Source organism: Pristis pectinata, chromosome 19, assembly GCF_009764475.1.
Source record: "Pristis pectinata isolate sPriPec2 chromosome 19, sPriPec2.1.pri, whole genome shotgun sequence".
NCBI classification, from domain to species: Eukaryota; Metazoa; Chordata; class Chondrichthyes; order Rhinopristiformes; family Pristidae; genus Pristis; species Pristis pectinata.
Window position 1 is genome coordinate 1,836,166 of NC_067423.1, and position 17,935 is coordinate 1,854,100.

A 17,935-nucleotide genomic window follows, 5' to 3' on the forward strand; every position below is an offset into this window, starting at 1 on the left:
CAATGAGGTCAGGCCGGATGGTCAGTTGCCTTCCTTGGGGGCAGGCCAGGATTCTTCCGAGAACAAGACTACAAGGAAACAGGAACGGGAGTAGGCCACTCGGCCCCTCAAGTCTGCCCCATCATTTGATATAATTATGGCTGATCGGCTCCACTCCTCAACTCCCCTTTTGTGCCAGTTCCCCACTCAATTCCTTGTCCTTTCAAAAAATGATCCCCCTCCTCTTTAAATACTTACAGTGACCCTCCGAGGTAAAGAATTCCAGAGATTCACCAGCCAAAGTGTGAGCAGAGGTCCCCATTGGCCATGTCTGTACCAGGGTTGGGTGTATGCACTGACAGCCACGCCTGTACTAGGGTTGGGTGTATGCACTGACGGCCACGTCTGTACCAGGTCTTGGTGTATGCACTGACGGCCACATCTGTACCAGGGTTGGGTGTATGCACTGACGGCCACGTCTGTACCAGGGTTGGGTGTATGCACTGACGGCCACGTCTGTACCAGGGTTGGGTGTATGCACTGACGGCCACATCTGTACCAGGGTTGGGTGTATGCACTGACGGCCACGTCTGTACCAGGGTTGGGTGTATGCACTGACGGCCACGTCTGTACCAGGGTTGGGTGTATGCACTGACGACCACAGGCTGTTGGTTCCAGGGTAGGTGGAGCAGAATCAGAGATCCCAGAGAGCGTTGGTGGGGGGAAACATCCAGGTGACCCAGTTCGAGGGCTCAGAGAGGATTGGAGGGGGAATGAGGGGGGTTGAGGGAGAGTGAGAGGAGGGGAGGGGATACTGGAGGAGATTCTGGTAGCACTTGGCAAGCGGGTGGTCACTACCCCCTCTGCTACCGGACACTTGTTCTACGTTGGTGCAAGGTCAACATTCCCACACTTTCTCTCCAGTGGCACTGAATCCCTGCACTTTCCTTCGTTAGACGGTGGAAAGGAGTTAAATTTAATCTAGCACCACACTGCTCCTCTGCTTAACAATCAGGTCACTGAGATCTTTCCACTGCCTTTCCTTTGAAGACACAACTATAAATAACCCTGGGGCTGCCTGAGCTTTCAGAAGCTTCCTGTGGTAACATTGCCCAATAAACACATCACCTTAAATGCAGAGTGAATTCCAGCAGTGAGATCTTGCATTCAGTATCCAAAACAAACTGTAACTCTCAGGCAATACAATCTCAAAGGTTCTTTTCTCCCCTGTGAGAGGCACATGTCAACCGTCTCCTTCTGATTGTTACCTTTATGGGAAAGCTTGAGTCTGGGAAGATTCTGTTTCCACGTTTCCGCTGATGGAATGGCAAACAGGAGAAGCATCCCCCATAATAATGCACAGGTCTGGAGCCGTTTCAGACTTCTATTCCCGGGAGAGCTCCTTGCTGCTTGCATCACTGCCTCCATTGCCGACTGTACGGGCTCTTGTGTTGCTAGGAAATCTGTAACAAGAAAAAGGAAGTTTACATTTTGTAGAACAATCAAACAGACATCACTTCTTGTGGCAACTGTAGGTCAGTTGGTCATAGTCAGGACTGAGTCAGAACATTGTGAGTTATAGCCTCGTTCCAGAGACGAGCGCAAGAATGAAGGCTGACACCCCCATGGAGTACTGAGGGAGTGCTGCACTGTCAGAGGAACCGTCTTTCAACTGAGGCATTAAACCAAGACCTTGTCTGCTCTGGTATAAATAAAATATATTTAAAAAATGTTGTGATAATCAACATCTTTTTCCCATGGGAGGGGATTAAAAACAGGGGGCCATAGGTTTAAGGTGAGGGGAAAGAATGTTCAAGGGGATCTGGTATTCTTTTCCTTTTTTTTACACAAAGTGGTTGATATCTGGAACGTGCTGCCAGAGGAGGTGGGGTCAAAATCATGGAGTCATACAGCACAGAAACAGGCCCTTCGGCCCAACTTGTCCATGCTAACCAAGGTGCCTTCCTGACCTGCATTTTGCCTGCACTTGGCCCATATCCTTCTCAACTTTTCCTATCCATGAACCTGTCAAATACCTTTTAACCATTGTAACTGTACCCGCCTCTACCACTTCCTCTGGCAGCTCGTTCCACACACCCACCACCCTCTGTGTGAAAAACTCATTCCTCAAGTCCACTTTAAATCTTTCCCCTCTCGCCCTAAACCTGTGCCCTCTGGTGGAATCTAATACAGTCACTGTGTTTAAGAGGCATTTATACGGCACTCAAATAGACAAGACACAGAGGGATACAGACCTAATGCAGGCAAATGGGATTAGTGGAGATGGGCAAAAAGGTCAGCATAGCCACAGTGGGCTGAAGGGTCTGTTTCTGTGCTGTACAAACCTCTGACTCTGACCGTTTCAAGGGTAGGCAGTGGCGATCCCGCAGGTATCTCCACCAATGTTCATCTTGCTTTCGATGTCACTGAAGCTATCACTGTCATTTGGTGTTTGTGGGTAATTGGCTCCTACACTTTTAACATCCTGGCATTCATAAATCAAAGTATTGAGTATAGGAATTGGGATGTTATGGTGAGGTTGTATAAGTCATTGATGAGGCCAAATTTGGAGTATTGTGTGCAGTTCTGGTCACCTCACTATAGGAAGGATGTCAGTAAGATTGAAAGAGTGTAGAGGAGATTTACTAGAATGTTGCCAGGTCTTCAGGAGTTGAGTTACAGGGAAAGATCGAACAGGTTAGGACTTTATTCCTTGAAGCGTAGAAGAATGAGGGGAGATTTGATAGAGGTTTACAAAATTATGAGGGGCATAGACAGAGTTAATGCAAGTAGGCTCTTTCCACCTAGATTAGGAGAGATAAGTACGAGAGGACATGGCTTTAGGGTGAAAGGGGAAAGGTTTAGGGGGAATTTCTTCACTCAGGGAGTGGTGGGAGTGTGGAAGGGGCTGCCATCTGATGTAGTAAATGAGGGCTCACTCTTGAGTTTTAAGAATAAATTGGATAGATACATGGACGGGAGAGGTCTGGAGAGTTATGGACTGGGTGCAGGTCAATGGGATCAGCGGAATAACGGTTCAGCACAGACTAGAAGGGCCGAATGGCCTGTTTTGCTGTGCTGTAGTGTTCTATGGTTCTATTGAAACATACAACGCTTCAGATATATGTCATTGACTGGAAAACTTTTCAGGGTGATGTGAAAGATTCTTTTCCAGAGTTAAAATAGGTTTTGCAATGTGCTAATGTGGTTTTGAAAAGCTCTCAAGAGTTTGTGAAATCCATTAGAGAAAACAGTGTCACTGGCAGAATTTTTCATTTTACTAGCACCTTCACTCACATCTCAGGAAACAGAATCACATCACAATATCAGCAGCACTCTTCCAGTTACTGGGGAGTGTTGCCAAGGATTCATTGTGTTGTTCAGGAAAACAACGAGAAGAAATGTCTTCACCCAGAGGACAGTGAATGGAATTCTCTACCCAAGGTGCTGTGGAGTAGACTCAAGGCAGACTGACACATGTTTAAATAACATGAGAATTCATGGATATGGAACGTGGTGTTTAGGTGAAAGATCAGCCACAGTCGTGCTGAAGGTAAAGCAGGCATGAGGATCAAATGGTCTACTCCTGCTTCTATTTCTTATGCTTTTATGTTCACAATCTGAGTGCAATGTAGGCATCTTTGTGAATTTTACTGCAAGCTTTCTCAAGTCACAACTGTGAATGAGACCCCTTGGAGAAAGGTAGCCCCCACATCTAAAGAAAGAGACCTCCATCAGCCCAGCTGATGCTCAAACCACAAGTGTCTTACCCAGGGCCGAGGGAATGAGTCAACGCCACACAGATTGTGGGCAACTTTCAGGTTCTCATTGGCACTCTGGGTCTGACACCAGTTAAGCTGAGTCCTGATGCAGGGTTTCGACCTGAAACGTTGACAGTTCCTTTCTACCCTCAGATGCTGCTCTACTTGCTGAGTTCTCCAGCAGATTGTGTGTTGCTCCAGATTCCAGCGTCTATGCTCTCTTGTGTTTCACCCAATTCTCTGCTCCCTCAAGTTCTAAGCAGATAATGACTGTGCTAGCTTGACAACAGTTGCCAGAATTTATCTCCTGCCTTTAATGTGGTAGAACCATTGGGGCAGGTAACCAAAGGCTTGGTCAGCGAGGGTGGTTTCAATCTTAAAGGCATAAAGATGGATGGACACAGGTAGGGCTTCCAGAGTTTAGGGCTCGGGCAGATGAAAGTCGTAAAATTTTACAAAATTTCTGTGATGCATAATTGAAATTAAACCAATTTATGCAAGAAAACAACTGCTCATTTACTTCACACCACAGATTATGTGCTGATGTGATCCCAATGCTTACACAAACATAACCTTTCTTCTACCACACTAGCTGGACTAGATGGCTGTTTGGAGGGAGTGTCCAAAGTCCCTCGACCCTTGATGTACACTTCAGCACCTCTGCTGCGCTGAACCTTTTAAGCTCTCTATTAATCTCACAAAGCCTGGCAGACTTCCTGACGAGCCGGAAACTATTTACAACTCGATAGGAAGAAGCACAACTAAAACTGAACAGATGTCCAATAAAAGCAATGTGGTGATAATGAGGACATTCGTCAGAGGAACTGTGCTACAACCAATCGCACTGAGGATGTTGAAAGGCCACGTTCAAAGCTGCTGTGCTTTAAGATAGTTGTTGGCAGGGACGAAATAAAAAATGAAGACAATTCTGGGGTAATCACTTAAATACAAAGCAGTTGTCTGTTCATTTCAGGCTATTTTACAAGGAATTAATTAACAGGCAAAATTGTTCACCCTTAGAACATGTCACTGAGTCAATGTGGAATAGAGATCCAGACTTTCAGTATTTCTCAAAGGATCTTCATAGGAACAGTTTAAACTAAAGAAATGAACCACCTTGTCCTGCTAGATTCTGGAAACATTGCAACGCAGAACTTCAAGGGTTTAAAAAGCTTGAGATTTTCCCAAATGATATTTCATATAATTGCTGCATTTTGGCAGGTCAAGTTTTTTTTCAATTTAATGTGGAAAAGATTGCCCCAGAAATAGAATCCAAATATTCATTTAACAATGAAAAATGACAAATTAATTCAGATCAAGGTAAAACCTTGAGGGAAACAGTTCGATAAACAGTTCCATCATTATGCATTAAAATCACCAGGAGACACCAGAGAATGCAGAAGTTGGAATCTGGAGCAACACACAGTCTGACAAACTCAATGTCACGATGCTCCATCACATCAAAGGTTATAATGGCTCTCCTTGTATAATATAATTTGCTGTTCAACTCTTTTCATCATCCAAGTGTCAATGCCACTTTAACAACTTCCAAAGATGTTTTCCCCATTCTTTTTGCAAAATTTTCTGGCAGGTAATGGACTGAAAGTATTCAAGTTAAATCCATGTTTAACCTGAGTTACCATCAGCAGCCAATGTAACATTGCAAGAAGTGATCCAGGAACAGAGTGGGGAAAAGGTTCATGGAGCATTTCTGAAACAAGAAGACTTGCTTTAAGAAAACTCATTGCAATCAAATTTATCTGATAAAATAATGATAGTTACAAGTAAATACAAATAAAAAGCTAATTTGAGGTAGATATTCAATTAACAAGAGCTAATGTCCATGTATGTGGAAGAACATGCCAATATATGAAACAGGAGTAGGAGCAAGACATTCAGCCTGAATTAATCTTGGTTTCAACTGCATTTTCCTGCCTGCTTCTCACATTCCTCAACAGTCCAGAGTCTGTCCACCTCAGCATTCCATGGCCTTTTTGTGCTGGCTTTAACAAACACTGTGATGGAAGCTGGCCCCACCCAGGTAAGTAGCCACCTTGGTGAATTTCCACCAGTGATGCAACTTCAAGGAGGACCTTCAATTTTAGCTTCCTTTTGGTGCATTATTGGGCACATTTTACAAACTAATCAATGATTCTTTTTGGAAACTGACTAATATTCATTGATAAAGCATATGAATAATACAGCTGCATTTTTAAAGTTAATTTCAATTATTTAAAATCAGAGCTGGTGGACTAATGACATCCTTTCCAACCTTTAGTAAATCTGCCACAAGAACCACCTTCAGATCTGTAAAAGGATTTTCAAATTCATTCTTCATTACATTGTAAAACGCTGAAATTCTTTGCAAAATGCAAATCAGTTAGAAAGAAAACTTTAAACATATAATGTTTGGCTAAACAAGCACAGTTTTATCACCAGAAACTCTTGCCCTGATCTTTTTAATCTTTTGGTCTGGGTGCTGAAGTGAAGTGGGTCAAAGTCACAGGCGAATTTATTGTCAGATGCACAAGTCCATGCGTGCACAGGAGCAATGAGAAACTTGCAGCAGCGTCACAGGCGCAGAGCATCAGATAAGCAGCATTTACAAGAAAAACATAAATTAAACATAAATTATACACAATTTTTACAAGAAAGAACACAATAAAAACTAAAAAAATCCACTTTAGTGCAAAGTGATCAAAGTGGTCATAGTTAGGGTTGTGCCGGTTGGTTCAACAACTGAATGGTTGAAGGGAAGTAGCTGTTCCTGAACCTGGTAGTGTGGGACTTCAGGCTTCTGTACCTCCTGCCCGATGGGAGCTGTGAGAAGATGGCACGGCCCGGATGGTGGGGATCTTTGATGATGGATGCTGCCTCCTTGAGGCAGCACCTCCTGTAGATACTCCCGATGGTGGGGAGAGATGTGCCCATGATGTATTGGGCTGAGCTCGTTGGGGTGAAGTGGGTGAAACATGCTTGAGAACCCCATTAATGGGAATGGAAGATATTGTTTGGAGGGGGTTCTGAGCTTCTGGTACAACACTTGCATCTTAGCCCCACGTCCTCCAGGAATTACAGTGACTTATCTTTCCATAGCCACTCACATGGCTCATTATAAACTAGCTACTTGAGCTTATCTTCAGGCCGGCCACTTACAGGCAGTCAGTTATGATGCCTTTCGTTTGCTGATAGTTCTGATAATTCAGTACACATGCAGCAGCACATACACAATGCTGGCAACACAAACAAAAGTTAGCAAGTGCACACTTATCTGACAGCAACCACAGACACAAAGCACAAGGCTACAGTGCCTCCACTTCATTCCTTCTGAAGCGTGAGCAGGCTATTTTCATCAGTAACTTTCCCCAAACACCACCCGAGCAGAAGGAAATAAGATTTTGTGATCGGCTGTTCCACAGCAGCTGGAGATTTGGATCTGAAAACCGATTTCAAATTGTATAAATCACCAAAGTAAAAGCAACATTTAGAATTAATGAATTGTTTTATAATCTGCACAGTTCTTGCTTTCGCTTGCTTCCTATTTTAATCAAATCCCTGAGGACAGCAAAATACACTGTGACAGGCAGAGCAACAGCAACCAGCTGCACAAAGTAAAGAGTCACCTTAAAGTGAAAGTAAGATCTTCTGAAAAGCAATTACCATAATTCATTTCACTCACTTTACAAGGCTGCAGTGGGCGTGCATGCCTGGCACCGAATTTTCAAGGCAATTCTTCTGTTACTTGCCATGGTTCCTGGTAACACAACCTGCTGCCAATGTTTTAACAGCAACTGAATGGTATCTATCTCATTCCACAACGTGTGTTCCTCCTATCAGCCACATCCACCCTTCGCATGCTGCACGATGGGTCTACACTGTGGTGACCTCAGCCTCCTGAGCCCAGAGCTCCGGGTTTGATTTCCCTGGCTGCATGAGTTGATCAGGGTAAGTGGGTTGGGAGCACTAGGACTGGTCTCAGCTCAGGTCTCTGATTTCCAGCCACTGACACTCAGTTTAGCTGCTGTGCACTCTGAGTGGATGAAGTGATTGTCTTATCCCAGCCACAGGGCCAACAGACGCAGAGGAGAATCAAACTGAAACCACAGATGCTGGAAATCTTAAACAAAACTACAGAATGCTGGGAACACTCAGCTGGTCGGGCAGCGTCCGTGGAGAGACAAACAGGGTTAATATTTCAGCTCTGAAACGCTGCATCAGAAGGAGAGACTGGAGCAGAAAGTTAACAGGAGGAACAACCCATCAAAACCACAGGAGATAAAGAAGCAAAGTTCTGAAACTGCGAAGAGGACACCGTGAACAATTCACCTTCCAAAATGTTTGTGATTCCCTTTCTATCTACAATTACAACGGAATCTTGATCAACTGGGCCAGTGGGCTGAGGTATGGCAGATGGAGTTTAATTCAGACAAATGCGAGGTGTTGCATTTTGGTAAGGGAAACCCGGGCAGGACTTACACAAGAATGGTAGGGCCCTGGGAGTGCTGTAGAACAGAGAGCGCTAGGGGTACGGGCACATAGTTCCTTGAAAGTAGTGACACAGGTAGACAGGGTGATGAAGAAGGCATATGGCACACTTGTCTTCATCAGTCAGGATACTGAGTACAGGAGTTAGGACGTCATGTTACAGCTGTACCAGACGTTGGTGAGGCCATGTCTGGAGCACTGTGCACTGTTCTGGTCACCCTGCTACAGGAAGGGTATATTTAAACTGGAAAGGGTGCAAAAAAGATTCATGAGGATGTTACTGGGACTGGAGGGCTTGAGTTATAAGGAGAAGCTGGATAAGCTGGGACTTTTTTTTCCCTGGAGTGGAGGAGGCTGAGGGGTGACGTAGAGGTTTATAAAATCATGAGGGGCATAGATAAGGTGAATGGCCACAATCTTTTCCCCAGGGTACTTTCTGATGCAGTATCGAGGGTGAAGCTAATTCCCTCCTAGCAGAGAGCAAGGCTCTCCCAGCTGGGTGTCATTAACATAGAACAGTGCAGCACTGGACAGGCCACTCGGCCCACGATGCCGTGCCAATCTTGATGCCATTTATACTAAATGTCCTCCTCCTGTGTATCATCCACATCCCTCCATCCCCTTCATATTCATGTGTTGATCTAAAAGCCTCAAACTCCTCCATTCCAGGCACCTACCACTCTCTGTGTAAAATACTTGCCCCTCACGTCACCTTTAAACTTCCCCCCTCTAACCTTAAAAGCACGTCTTCTGGTGTTTGACATTTCTACCCTGGGGAACAGATTCTGACTGTCCACCTTCTTAATGCCTCTTGTAATTGTAAAAAATCTCTATCAGGTTGAGATTCTGTGCACTATATCCAGTAGGAAGTTATCCCAGTGTCCTGGGCAATAATTCTTCCCCGGTCAAAATTGGGAAAAGAAAAATTATCTAGTCACAGCCACATTGCTGTTTGACGGATCTCACTGTAGGTCAGTAGGGTGCCATGTTTTGGGTTTACAACAACACCCATAGGTTGGGAAGTCCATCCCTGGATGTTATATAAATCCATATCTTCTTTCTTTCAAGAGGGGATGGACCTTCCTCCACTCTTGCCCAGAGTCTTGTGTGCATGGCCACTCAAAACCTACAAGGACACCCACACAGAACACCCTGCACCAAAGTTTTGTCAGGCCTGCCTAGGTTGGACTTAGAAATAACTCACAAGACAAAGGAGCAGAAGTAGGCCATTCTGTTGCAGATAGAATCCATCCTAGAATGGCAACACAGGAATGACCCCAAACCAGTTCCCAGATATTCCACACTCTAATCACAGAACAAGAGTGTCAGTGGATTACAGATTTGGTTTAAAAAAAGGCCTCAGTGTGGGAAAAAGGCCAGAGGGAGATCAAAGATTTATTTGAATTTGAGCATTCCTGGAATACAACAGAATAAAAGCACATTGTCCTTTTCTTTAAGTTCCAAACAATAAAATGTGGCTCACATAAAGAGGTTGCCTATCACCATCCACACCGGCTCCAGGAAAGGTCACATCCATTCCCCTCAGGAGGGTGTGGACTCAGAACAATAAGAAGACCTGGAGGCTACAGTGAATAAATGGCTCTTCAGAGACCTAACCCAGAAGCCTCGGACTTTATTTGAGAGTTAGAATGGTTTATTTTAATGATCTAACACATTGGTTCTTTCAGTGGTTTTATTTCACGCCCTTTCCTTCTCATGAAAGTTCACGGTCATTTTTCACAGCCTGAAGCACCAGGAAACATATTGAATTATTTCTGAAAGTGTGTTTCTTGTGCAGACACTGAGCAGACCATTGTTTGGAACAGCTTGTTAACAGGTAACGCCACAATACGGGGTGCACTGGGGAGGGGTTCCCAGACCTCTGGACCCACCAGAGGTAACTGTTAACATGAAACCTAAAATATTGCCAGAGCTCCAAAATATTCTCCTAAAAGAGCAACCACATTTATCAGCACACGTCCAAAACCAACATGCTCTCCTATTTTTATTCTGCCAGTGGTCTGGGAAGTTTTTTTCAATGAAAGCTATCCCTTTGGGAGATTCGTCACCTCCACTACACTAGCTGATTGCAAACCTAAAAAGGTACTGGAAAACACAACTATGTAGTCACACCTGAAGCTTCCTGTTAAACCTCGAACCTGGGAAAGAATTTTGCAATGAATTGCTTGGCTTATTGAGACAAAGTAAATTATGTGACATGGGTATTAATGAAATAGAGTGAATGAGACCGGTGGATGTATCAGACAATTACAAAGTAATTGCACAGTCAAGTGAGTCACAGAGCACGGAAACAGGCCCTTCAGCCCATCCACTTCATGCTGACCATCAAGCATCCATTTACACTGATCCTGCTCAAATCCCATTTCATTCTCCCTACATTCTCACCAACTCTCCCCAGATTCCACCACCACATCCACCCTCAGGGCAACTTACAGTGGCCAATTAACCCACCATCAGACTGGTGAGGGGATACTAGAGGGAGGGAGGATGCTGGGGATGGGTGGATGTCAGGAAGGTGACTCGGGATTTACGGGTGACTTGGGGTAAATTGTCACAGATGGTTGATGGCTCTTACTGAAGACAGTGTAAAATGAATAGATCTCACTCCAGCTGAAGAAAACCTGTTGGATTTTTCAAAGCAGAACTTACCCAAAGGCAGAATCTAGATAATAAGGTAAATGGAGTGAAAATCCTCAGTTCAAGACAGAACCAACATAAACACCTTCCTGGCTCATTATTGCCAATTCATTCTATTTGCAGGTAGTTGGAAGAGGGGATAGAAGTGTGTAAAATGTGGAACTACTGGAAGAACAAAAAAAATTACAATGTTTTGTTCCAGAGACGTAACAAAGATCGACGGAGTTTCACCATGGAAAACTGGAGAATCCAAAGCATCGTGTGTGCACTCTGACTTCCCAAACCCCAAAACCAGCACCACATGTTCAAAGACTACTTACAGTTAGGTGTAACTGAGGCCCTGCCAGTTTGTCACACGTGGAGGTAGAAGACAGGCCGATCGTCCAGAATCTTGGTCAGTATATGTCCCTCAAACAGCCACACCAACACAGCTTATCCTTTACCATGGAGACTGCTGAGCAGGGATTGGTTCCTTTATTCCAGCAGTGACTACATTTCAAAGTGAGTTAATTGCTATCAAATTCCACGAAAAATGTAATATCAAGCCATGTCTCAGTGATGACTCATACTCCCTTGCAACAGAGGAGGCCAGTCAACCCATCAAATCTACGCCAATTCTGAGAACTTTTTCAGCAATTCCATTATTTCTCCGTAATGCATTCTCTCTCACACATTCCTATCACCACCTCCCCCCCCCACCCAATTCTCCCACCACACACTCACACAAGGGGAAATTTAACCTACCAACCTCTGGGATGTGGGAGCAAACCAGAGTACCAGAGGGAAACCCACATGGTCACAGGGAGAACGTGCAGCACCCGAGGTCAGGACTGAACTCCCATCATCGGAGCAGTGTGACAGCAGCACTACCTGCTGTACCAGTGTGCCGGCCTCACCGAACGCCTTGCCGGGACACCAGAAATTATTGGCAGATCAATCACGTTGATGGATCTAGAAGGTTCAGTTTCAGTGATTAGCTTTATAGCATTGAGGATTCTATGTATAATTTACTATAAAATGTTTCCCATTATGCAACCACACTATTAAATACGTGCGGTGTGTTCCTTATCCCTAGCCAGTGTCAGGTTGTCAGGCCCTGTTCCACTACCAGTGGTGAGCAATATCTTTAATGTCAATACAGTGCAAAATGTAACTAAATCTGCAGATTAAATTTATCTCTGATCTGAGCAGGTTGGGACAGAACTCATCTAAATGTCTCCTTGGCTCCAGCTGCCTTGGGACAAACACGAACACACCCCACCAGATATCTTGCTTGTAATTAGATGCCACCCACTCCCTTGTTCAAAAGGAGACATGTAACGCTCCACGTGTGCTCTCCCTCGTCGGGAGGGCATTCAGCAGCTCGATGCTCGAGCCCCGAGGAATGACAGACCAGGCCAAATAAAACAACAGCCCAGCTCGGCACCATCAATGCCCCCCTCTGCAGGATCCCTCCTCCCACTCCCACAGCTGGAGGTGTTATTGGGATGTTATGTTACAGTTGTACAAGATGTTGGTGAGGTTGTGTTTGGATCATTGTGTCCAGTTTTGGTCACCCTGCTATAGGAAAGACGCCATTAAGCTGGAAAGAGTGCAGAGGAGATGGACGAGGGTTTGCCAGGACTTGAGGGAGGTCGAGCAGGCTAGGACTTTATTCACTGGAGCGTAGGAGAATGAGGGGTCATCTTATAGAGGTGTAAAATCATGAGGGGCATAGATAGGGTGAATGTCCTTTTTCCAGGGTTGGGAAACCAAGAACTAGAGGGCACAGGTTTAGGGTGAAAGGGGAGAGATTTAATAGGAACCTGAGGGGCAACTATTTTGCCCAGAGGGTGGTCAGTATATGGAACAAGCTGCCAGAGGAAGTGGTTGAGGCAGGTATATTAACAACATTTAAAAGGCACTTGGACAGGTACATGGATAGGAAAGGTTTTGAGGGATATGGGCCAAGTGGGAATAACTTAGATGGGGATCTTGGTCGGCATGGACGAGTTGGGTTGAGGGGACTGTTTCCATACTGTGTGACTCTATGAGAAGGAGCGGACATGGGTCAGAAGGTGAGGCATGGCTGTCAACACAGAGATGGGTAGAATAGTAAGGTCATAAGGATTGTGAGTGGGTATCGATCCAGCAAATGGTTCATTATGTGAGAAAACGTGAAGCTGTACATTTTAGAACATAGAACAGCACAGAAACAGGCCCTTCAGCCCACCACGTCTGCACCGAACACGATGCTGAGTTAAACTAGTCCCTTCTACCTGCACACGGTCCCTATCGCTCCACGCCCTGCATATCCATGGGCCTGTCTAAAAGCCTCTTGAATGCCTCCACCACCACACCTGGCAGCCCGTTCCAGGCACCCACCACTCTCCGTGTAAACACACAGGGAAAATGGGAAGAAAAACTGCCGACTGATGTGGGTGTCCCAGTACATGATTCACAACAGGCCAGAGTAGCAGGTAGTTAGGGAAACGTTATTGCTCATTGCTTTGACAGTACAAAAGTAGGGAGATTACGTTTCTATTCGATGAGTCACAGGTGAGGCCAGACCTGGAGTATGTGTAAAATCTGGACCTTTTTAATTAAGGAAGGATATTATCGTGTTGGCAACAGTTCAGGGAAGGTTCACGAGTCCAATAACTGGAACGGGTGGGGTGCCTTGTGAGGAAAGGGGAACATGCTGGGCTTGTATCTAATGGAGTTTAGACAGTGGGAGAAAATTTGATAGAATCATTTCAGATCCCAAGGATCTTGATAGATCATGTTTTCTCTTGTGGAAGAATTTAGAACTAAGAGGTTGTCCATTTAAGACAAAAATGAGGCAAGTAAATGTTCTTCCCGAGGGTGGTAAATCTTAGTAACCTTCTTCCCAAAAGGTCAGTGAAAGCAGAATCTTCAAATATATGTAGAGCAGAGGGTAGATAGATTTGAGGAAGGTGATGGGAATGTGGAATTGAGGTGACCCTTTGGTCAGTTGTGATTGCATTAAATGACGGACCAGATCACAGGGGCCAAATGGCTCTCCTACCCCATGCAAGATTGGTGAATGGGCCAAGTCCACGAGGGTGAGCGTAGACAAGGACAAACATCACCCCCTCCAGCGTATTCCTCACACTGGCCTTGGCCCTCACCTCGTGTCCCATCAGGGACAAGCCCAAGGGGGCCGAACCCACACAAACACGGACACAATCTGAGCTCAGGCAGAAGCGCAGGAAGGAGAATCACCGGGCAGTCATTGTCAACTGACCAATTGATGCATCTAGGGAGCTGGGTCACCTCTCCGCAACCCGTCCAAACCACAAGCACCGCAGTACAGAGGCAACAAGATGGGGAGACGTAGGAATGGACTCAGAACTCCAGCCTCCAACGTCACCCCATGTGACAAGCACCACGCAGGGAGGGGGAGTAACTAGGCAGCACGGGGGGGGGGGGGGGGGGGGGGGGATTAATGAATCCCAGGTGACCACCACAAAGTCCATGGAACCCACAGAGGAGATAGAAAGAGACCCAAAGTCCACAAACAACACGGTCTCATACAACTTCCTGCCCTCTCTCATGGGACAGGTGGAGAGTCTGGACTACTCATCTACTCTGGGAGATAGGACAACATCCATCTGTCCCTTTGGAATGATAAGACAAGATACGATAGGATAAGATATTTATTTATTGGTCACATGTACATTGAAACACATGGCTCACTGGCTGTTTCTCATGGCTCTATGGAGCATAGGTAATCAACAGCCCTTCATTCCCTCAATATCCAAAAATCTATGAATCGCAATATTGAATATACTCAGTGACTGAGCCCCAACAGTCCTCTTCAGGTGAGAATTCTGAAGATTCACCACTCTCCGGATAAAGACATTTCTTACGGCTAACCCCATATTTTGAGAGATGAGAAACACTATCCACACCTCCCCTGTTAAGCCCTGTAAGAATTTTGCACATTTCAATGAGATCACCTCTTAATCTTCTAAACACAAGAGAGCACAAGCTCAGTCTGTTTAATCTCATGTCAGAAGACAAAACCGTCACCCCAGAACCTTAGCATCACCCTCTCTGATACAAGTTTACACTTCTCTGGGTAAGGAAGTCAGACTGAGACACATTATTCCAGATGTAATCCCTCCAGGGGCTCCATATGATGACAGCAGGATGTTTACACTCTTGTGTCCAAACCTTGCCAGGAAGGTCAACACACCATTTGCTTGCTGTACCTGAATATTAACTTTCAGTGGTTTGTAGACAGTGACACTCAGGTCCCTCTGACCATTGATTCCTTCCAGTCTCTCACCAGTTAAAAACTACCTCACCTTTCTATTTGTTCTACTAAAGAGGTGACTTCACAATTTTCCACGTTGCATTCCATCTGGGCATGTGCTTCCCATTAACTTATCCTGAAACCTCTCTCATCCTCCTCACAACCTACACCACCACCCAGCAATGGATCATCACCAGACTTGGATATATTTCACTTGACACCACCCCCCCCCCACCCCATCCAAATCATTGATACAAATGATCATAGAGTCACACAGTGAGGAAACAAGGCCCTTCAGCCGACCACATCCATGACAACCATCGAGAACCCACCCACACTAATCCAATTTACCAGCACTACTTCCATAGTTTTCTCTGCCTTGGTGATTCCAGTGCCTGCTCAGATACTTCTCAACTGTTGTGAGTATTTCTGCCTCCACCACCCCCTCAGGCAGTGTGTTCCAGATTCCAGCCAAGGCTCATCACTGCAGTAATACAGTGCACCTGCAGAATACTTGTGCACAGCAAGCTTCCACAAACATCAAGTGTCAAGTGGCACTGGGTAGAGTTTCTGTCTCACAGATCCAGTGTCTCAGGTTTGATCCCGATCTCCAGCACTGTCTTTGTGGAGTTTGCTTGTTCTCCCTGTGACCGCATGTGTTTCCAGTGACGCGCAGGGTAGGAGGTTCATTGGCTGCTGAACATTGCCCCCAGTGTGTTGGGGGGGTGGGGGGGGGGTAGAATCTGGGGAGAGTTGGTGGAAATATGGAGAGAATAACATGGGATTAATATGTAGTTGATGGTCAGCACAGAAGCAGTGGGCCGAAGGGCCTGTTTCTGGCCACTACAGCTCAGTGACAACGACTGGGTGATCTGTTGTAGCAGTGTTGAGTGAAGGACATCCATGGCCCAAGGCAATGGGGAGAAGACTCCTGCTCTTCTCCAAGGCAGCACCTGGGCATCTTTATTTGACAGGCAACACTTGCAGCAGTGCAGCCCCCACCTCACCCCTCCCCTCAGTTCTACACCGCAGTGTCAGTCTGGACTGGAACCCACAATCTACTGGCTCTGACCCGCTGACACACATTTACTGAATGAGAGAAACCGCAAACATCACCAGAGCAGGGTTAAACGAAGCAGGTTCATGGCTGAAGACGTCACAAAGAAGGAAACTGCAACAATCATTTCCACACATGGTGACTGAGAGTTTGCAGATGGCAGGATTGCAATCTTCCCCGTCACCTCTCCACCACTGGACCTCAGGTAAGTGTCCAGCGTCCCTACTGTCATTGTTAACCTTGGGAGATATCAAACGTCACACAAACCAGAAGGTGAAGGCATAATGTCAGATCTTGGGTAAAATACAAAGTGAACCTTTCTCCATTTTGTTTGCAGAAAATCCATGATCAGTCCTGTGATTCAACCAAAGAACATTCAACCACAATAAGCCATGCCACTGGAAGCCCTGGGCTACCTCCAGGAAAGGAAGGATGTTCACAAGGTGGGTGCTATTCCCAGCCGTGCCCAAAGCACCCTTGAAGAAGTCCAACACCCTCGCCAACTGTGGGAATCTCTGGCCAACGGCCTCTTGAAGTAGAGGAGGAGGAGGATTCCAGAGGGTGAGATCCTTGGAGCCCGACATCACTGGCACACAGCAGCCCCGCAGAAGCAGTGGAAGGAGTGCACAATGTCACAAACTACCCGTCTGCACCACCAGCCACTTCCTGCCCTATCTATCATACCCACGTTGGTCTCATCAGTCACCTCAACCCACAGACCCAAGGAGAAGGCGAGCCATTCTCAAGAAGAAACAGTGATATTGAGAACTCTAGCACCAGGGAGAAGCATTCTGTCCCACTCAGCTGGAACCTCCACACTTCCTGCAATGATTAAAAACTGATCACATGACTCTTTCCACCTCCGTGATTGCTGGAAACCTAGAACTATTATCCCAAATAATACAGCTATGATGGAGGTGAAACAACCAGCATTCACCGTCAATACACCATTAAACCAACCACATCTGTGGAGACCCCTCGCCCGTCAATGAAATGGAGAAATCCCCGGGTTCTGTCTGTGGTTCCCTGCTCCCATACTCACTGTTCTCTTTTGTAGCCTTCTCCAGCATAATCTGCACAAATGAGTGCACCAATACAAACGACTCTCACTGTAGATAAACCCTGAGGATGCTGCAGGAGCTGTGAGTTTTTACAGCAGCATACCAAGTCATATGACGAACAGGGAACAGTACAGTACAAGAACAGGCCCTTCGGCCCACCATGTCTGTACTGAACACGACGCCAAATTGAACTAAACCTCTTCTTCCTGAACACGGTCCCTAGTGCTCATTCCCTGCATATTCACGGCCTGTCTAAAAGCCTCTTAAATGCCCCTATCGTATCTGCCTCAACCACCAGCCCTGGCAGCCCATTCCAGGCACCCACCATTCTTTGTGTAAAAAATTTACCCAGCACATCTCCTTCAAAAACTTTCCCCCTCTCACCTTAGTATTTGACATTCCCATCCTGAGAGAAAGATTCTGACTGTCTGCTCTGTCTATGCCTCTCGTAATCTTATAAACTTCTATCAGGTCTCCCCTCAGCCTCCACCACTCCAGAGCAAACAACCCAAGTTTGTCCACCCTCTCCTTATAGCTCACGCCCTCTAATCCAGGCAGCATCCTGGTGAACCTCTTCTGCACCCTCTCCAAAGCCACCACATCCTTCCTGTAATGGGGCGACCAGAACTGCGCCCAACCAATGAAGGGCGTCAGATCTGACATGCTAACACTA

General features: G+C 45.9%; 1 protein-coding gene across 4 annotated transcripts in view; it reads right to left on the reverse strand.

Annotated features, from left to right (window-relative positions):
- sema3d (sema domain, immunoglobulin domain (Ig), short basic domain, secreted, (semaphorin) 3D) overlaps positions 1 to 17,935 on the reverse strand; it is a 272,045-nt gene that overhangs the window by 207,623 nt on the left and 46,487 nt on the right. For 3 of the 4 annotated variants that reach the window (XM_052033599.1, XM_052033596.1, XM_052033597.1), the window contains exon 2: positions 1,248 to 1,442. In XM_052033599.1, coding sequence (XP_051889559.1) covers positions 1,248 to 1,407 — 160 coding nt within the window. In that variant the 5' untranslated portion in view covers positions 1,408 to 1,442. Of the gene's footprint in view, positions 1 to 1,247; positions 1,443 to 7,419; positions 7,512 to 17,935 lie in introns of those variants that run through there. The other variant, XM_052033600.1, reaches the window with a different exon arrangement.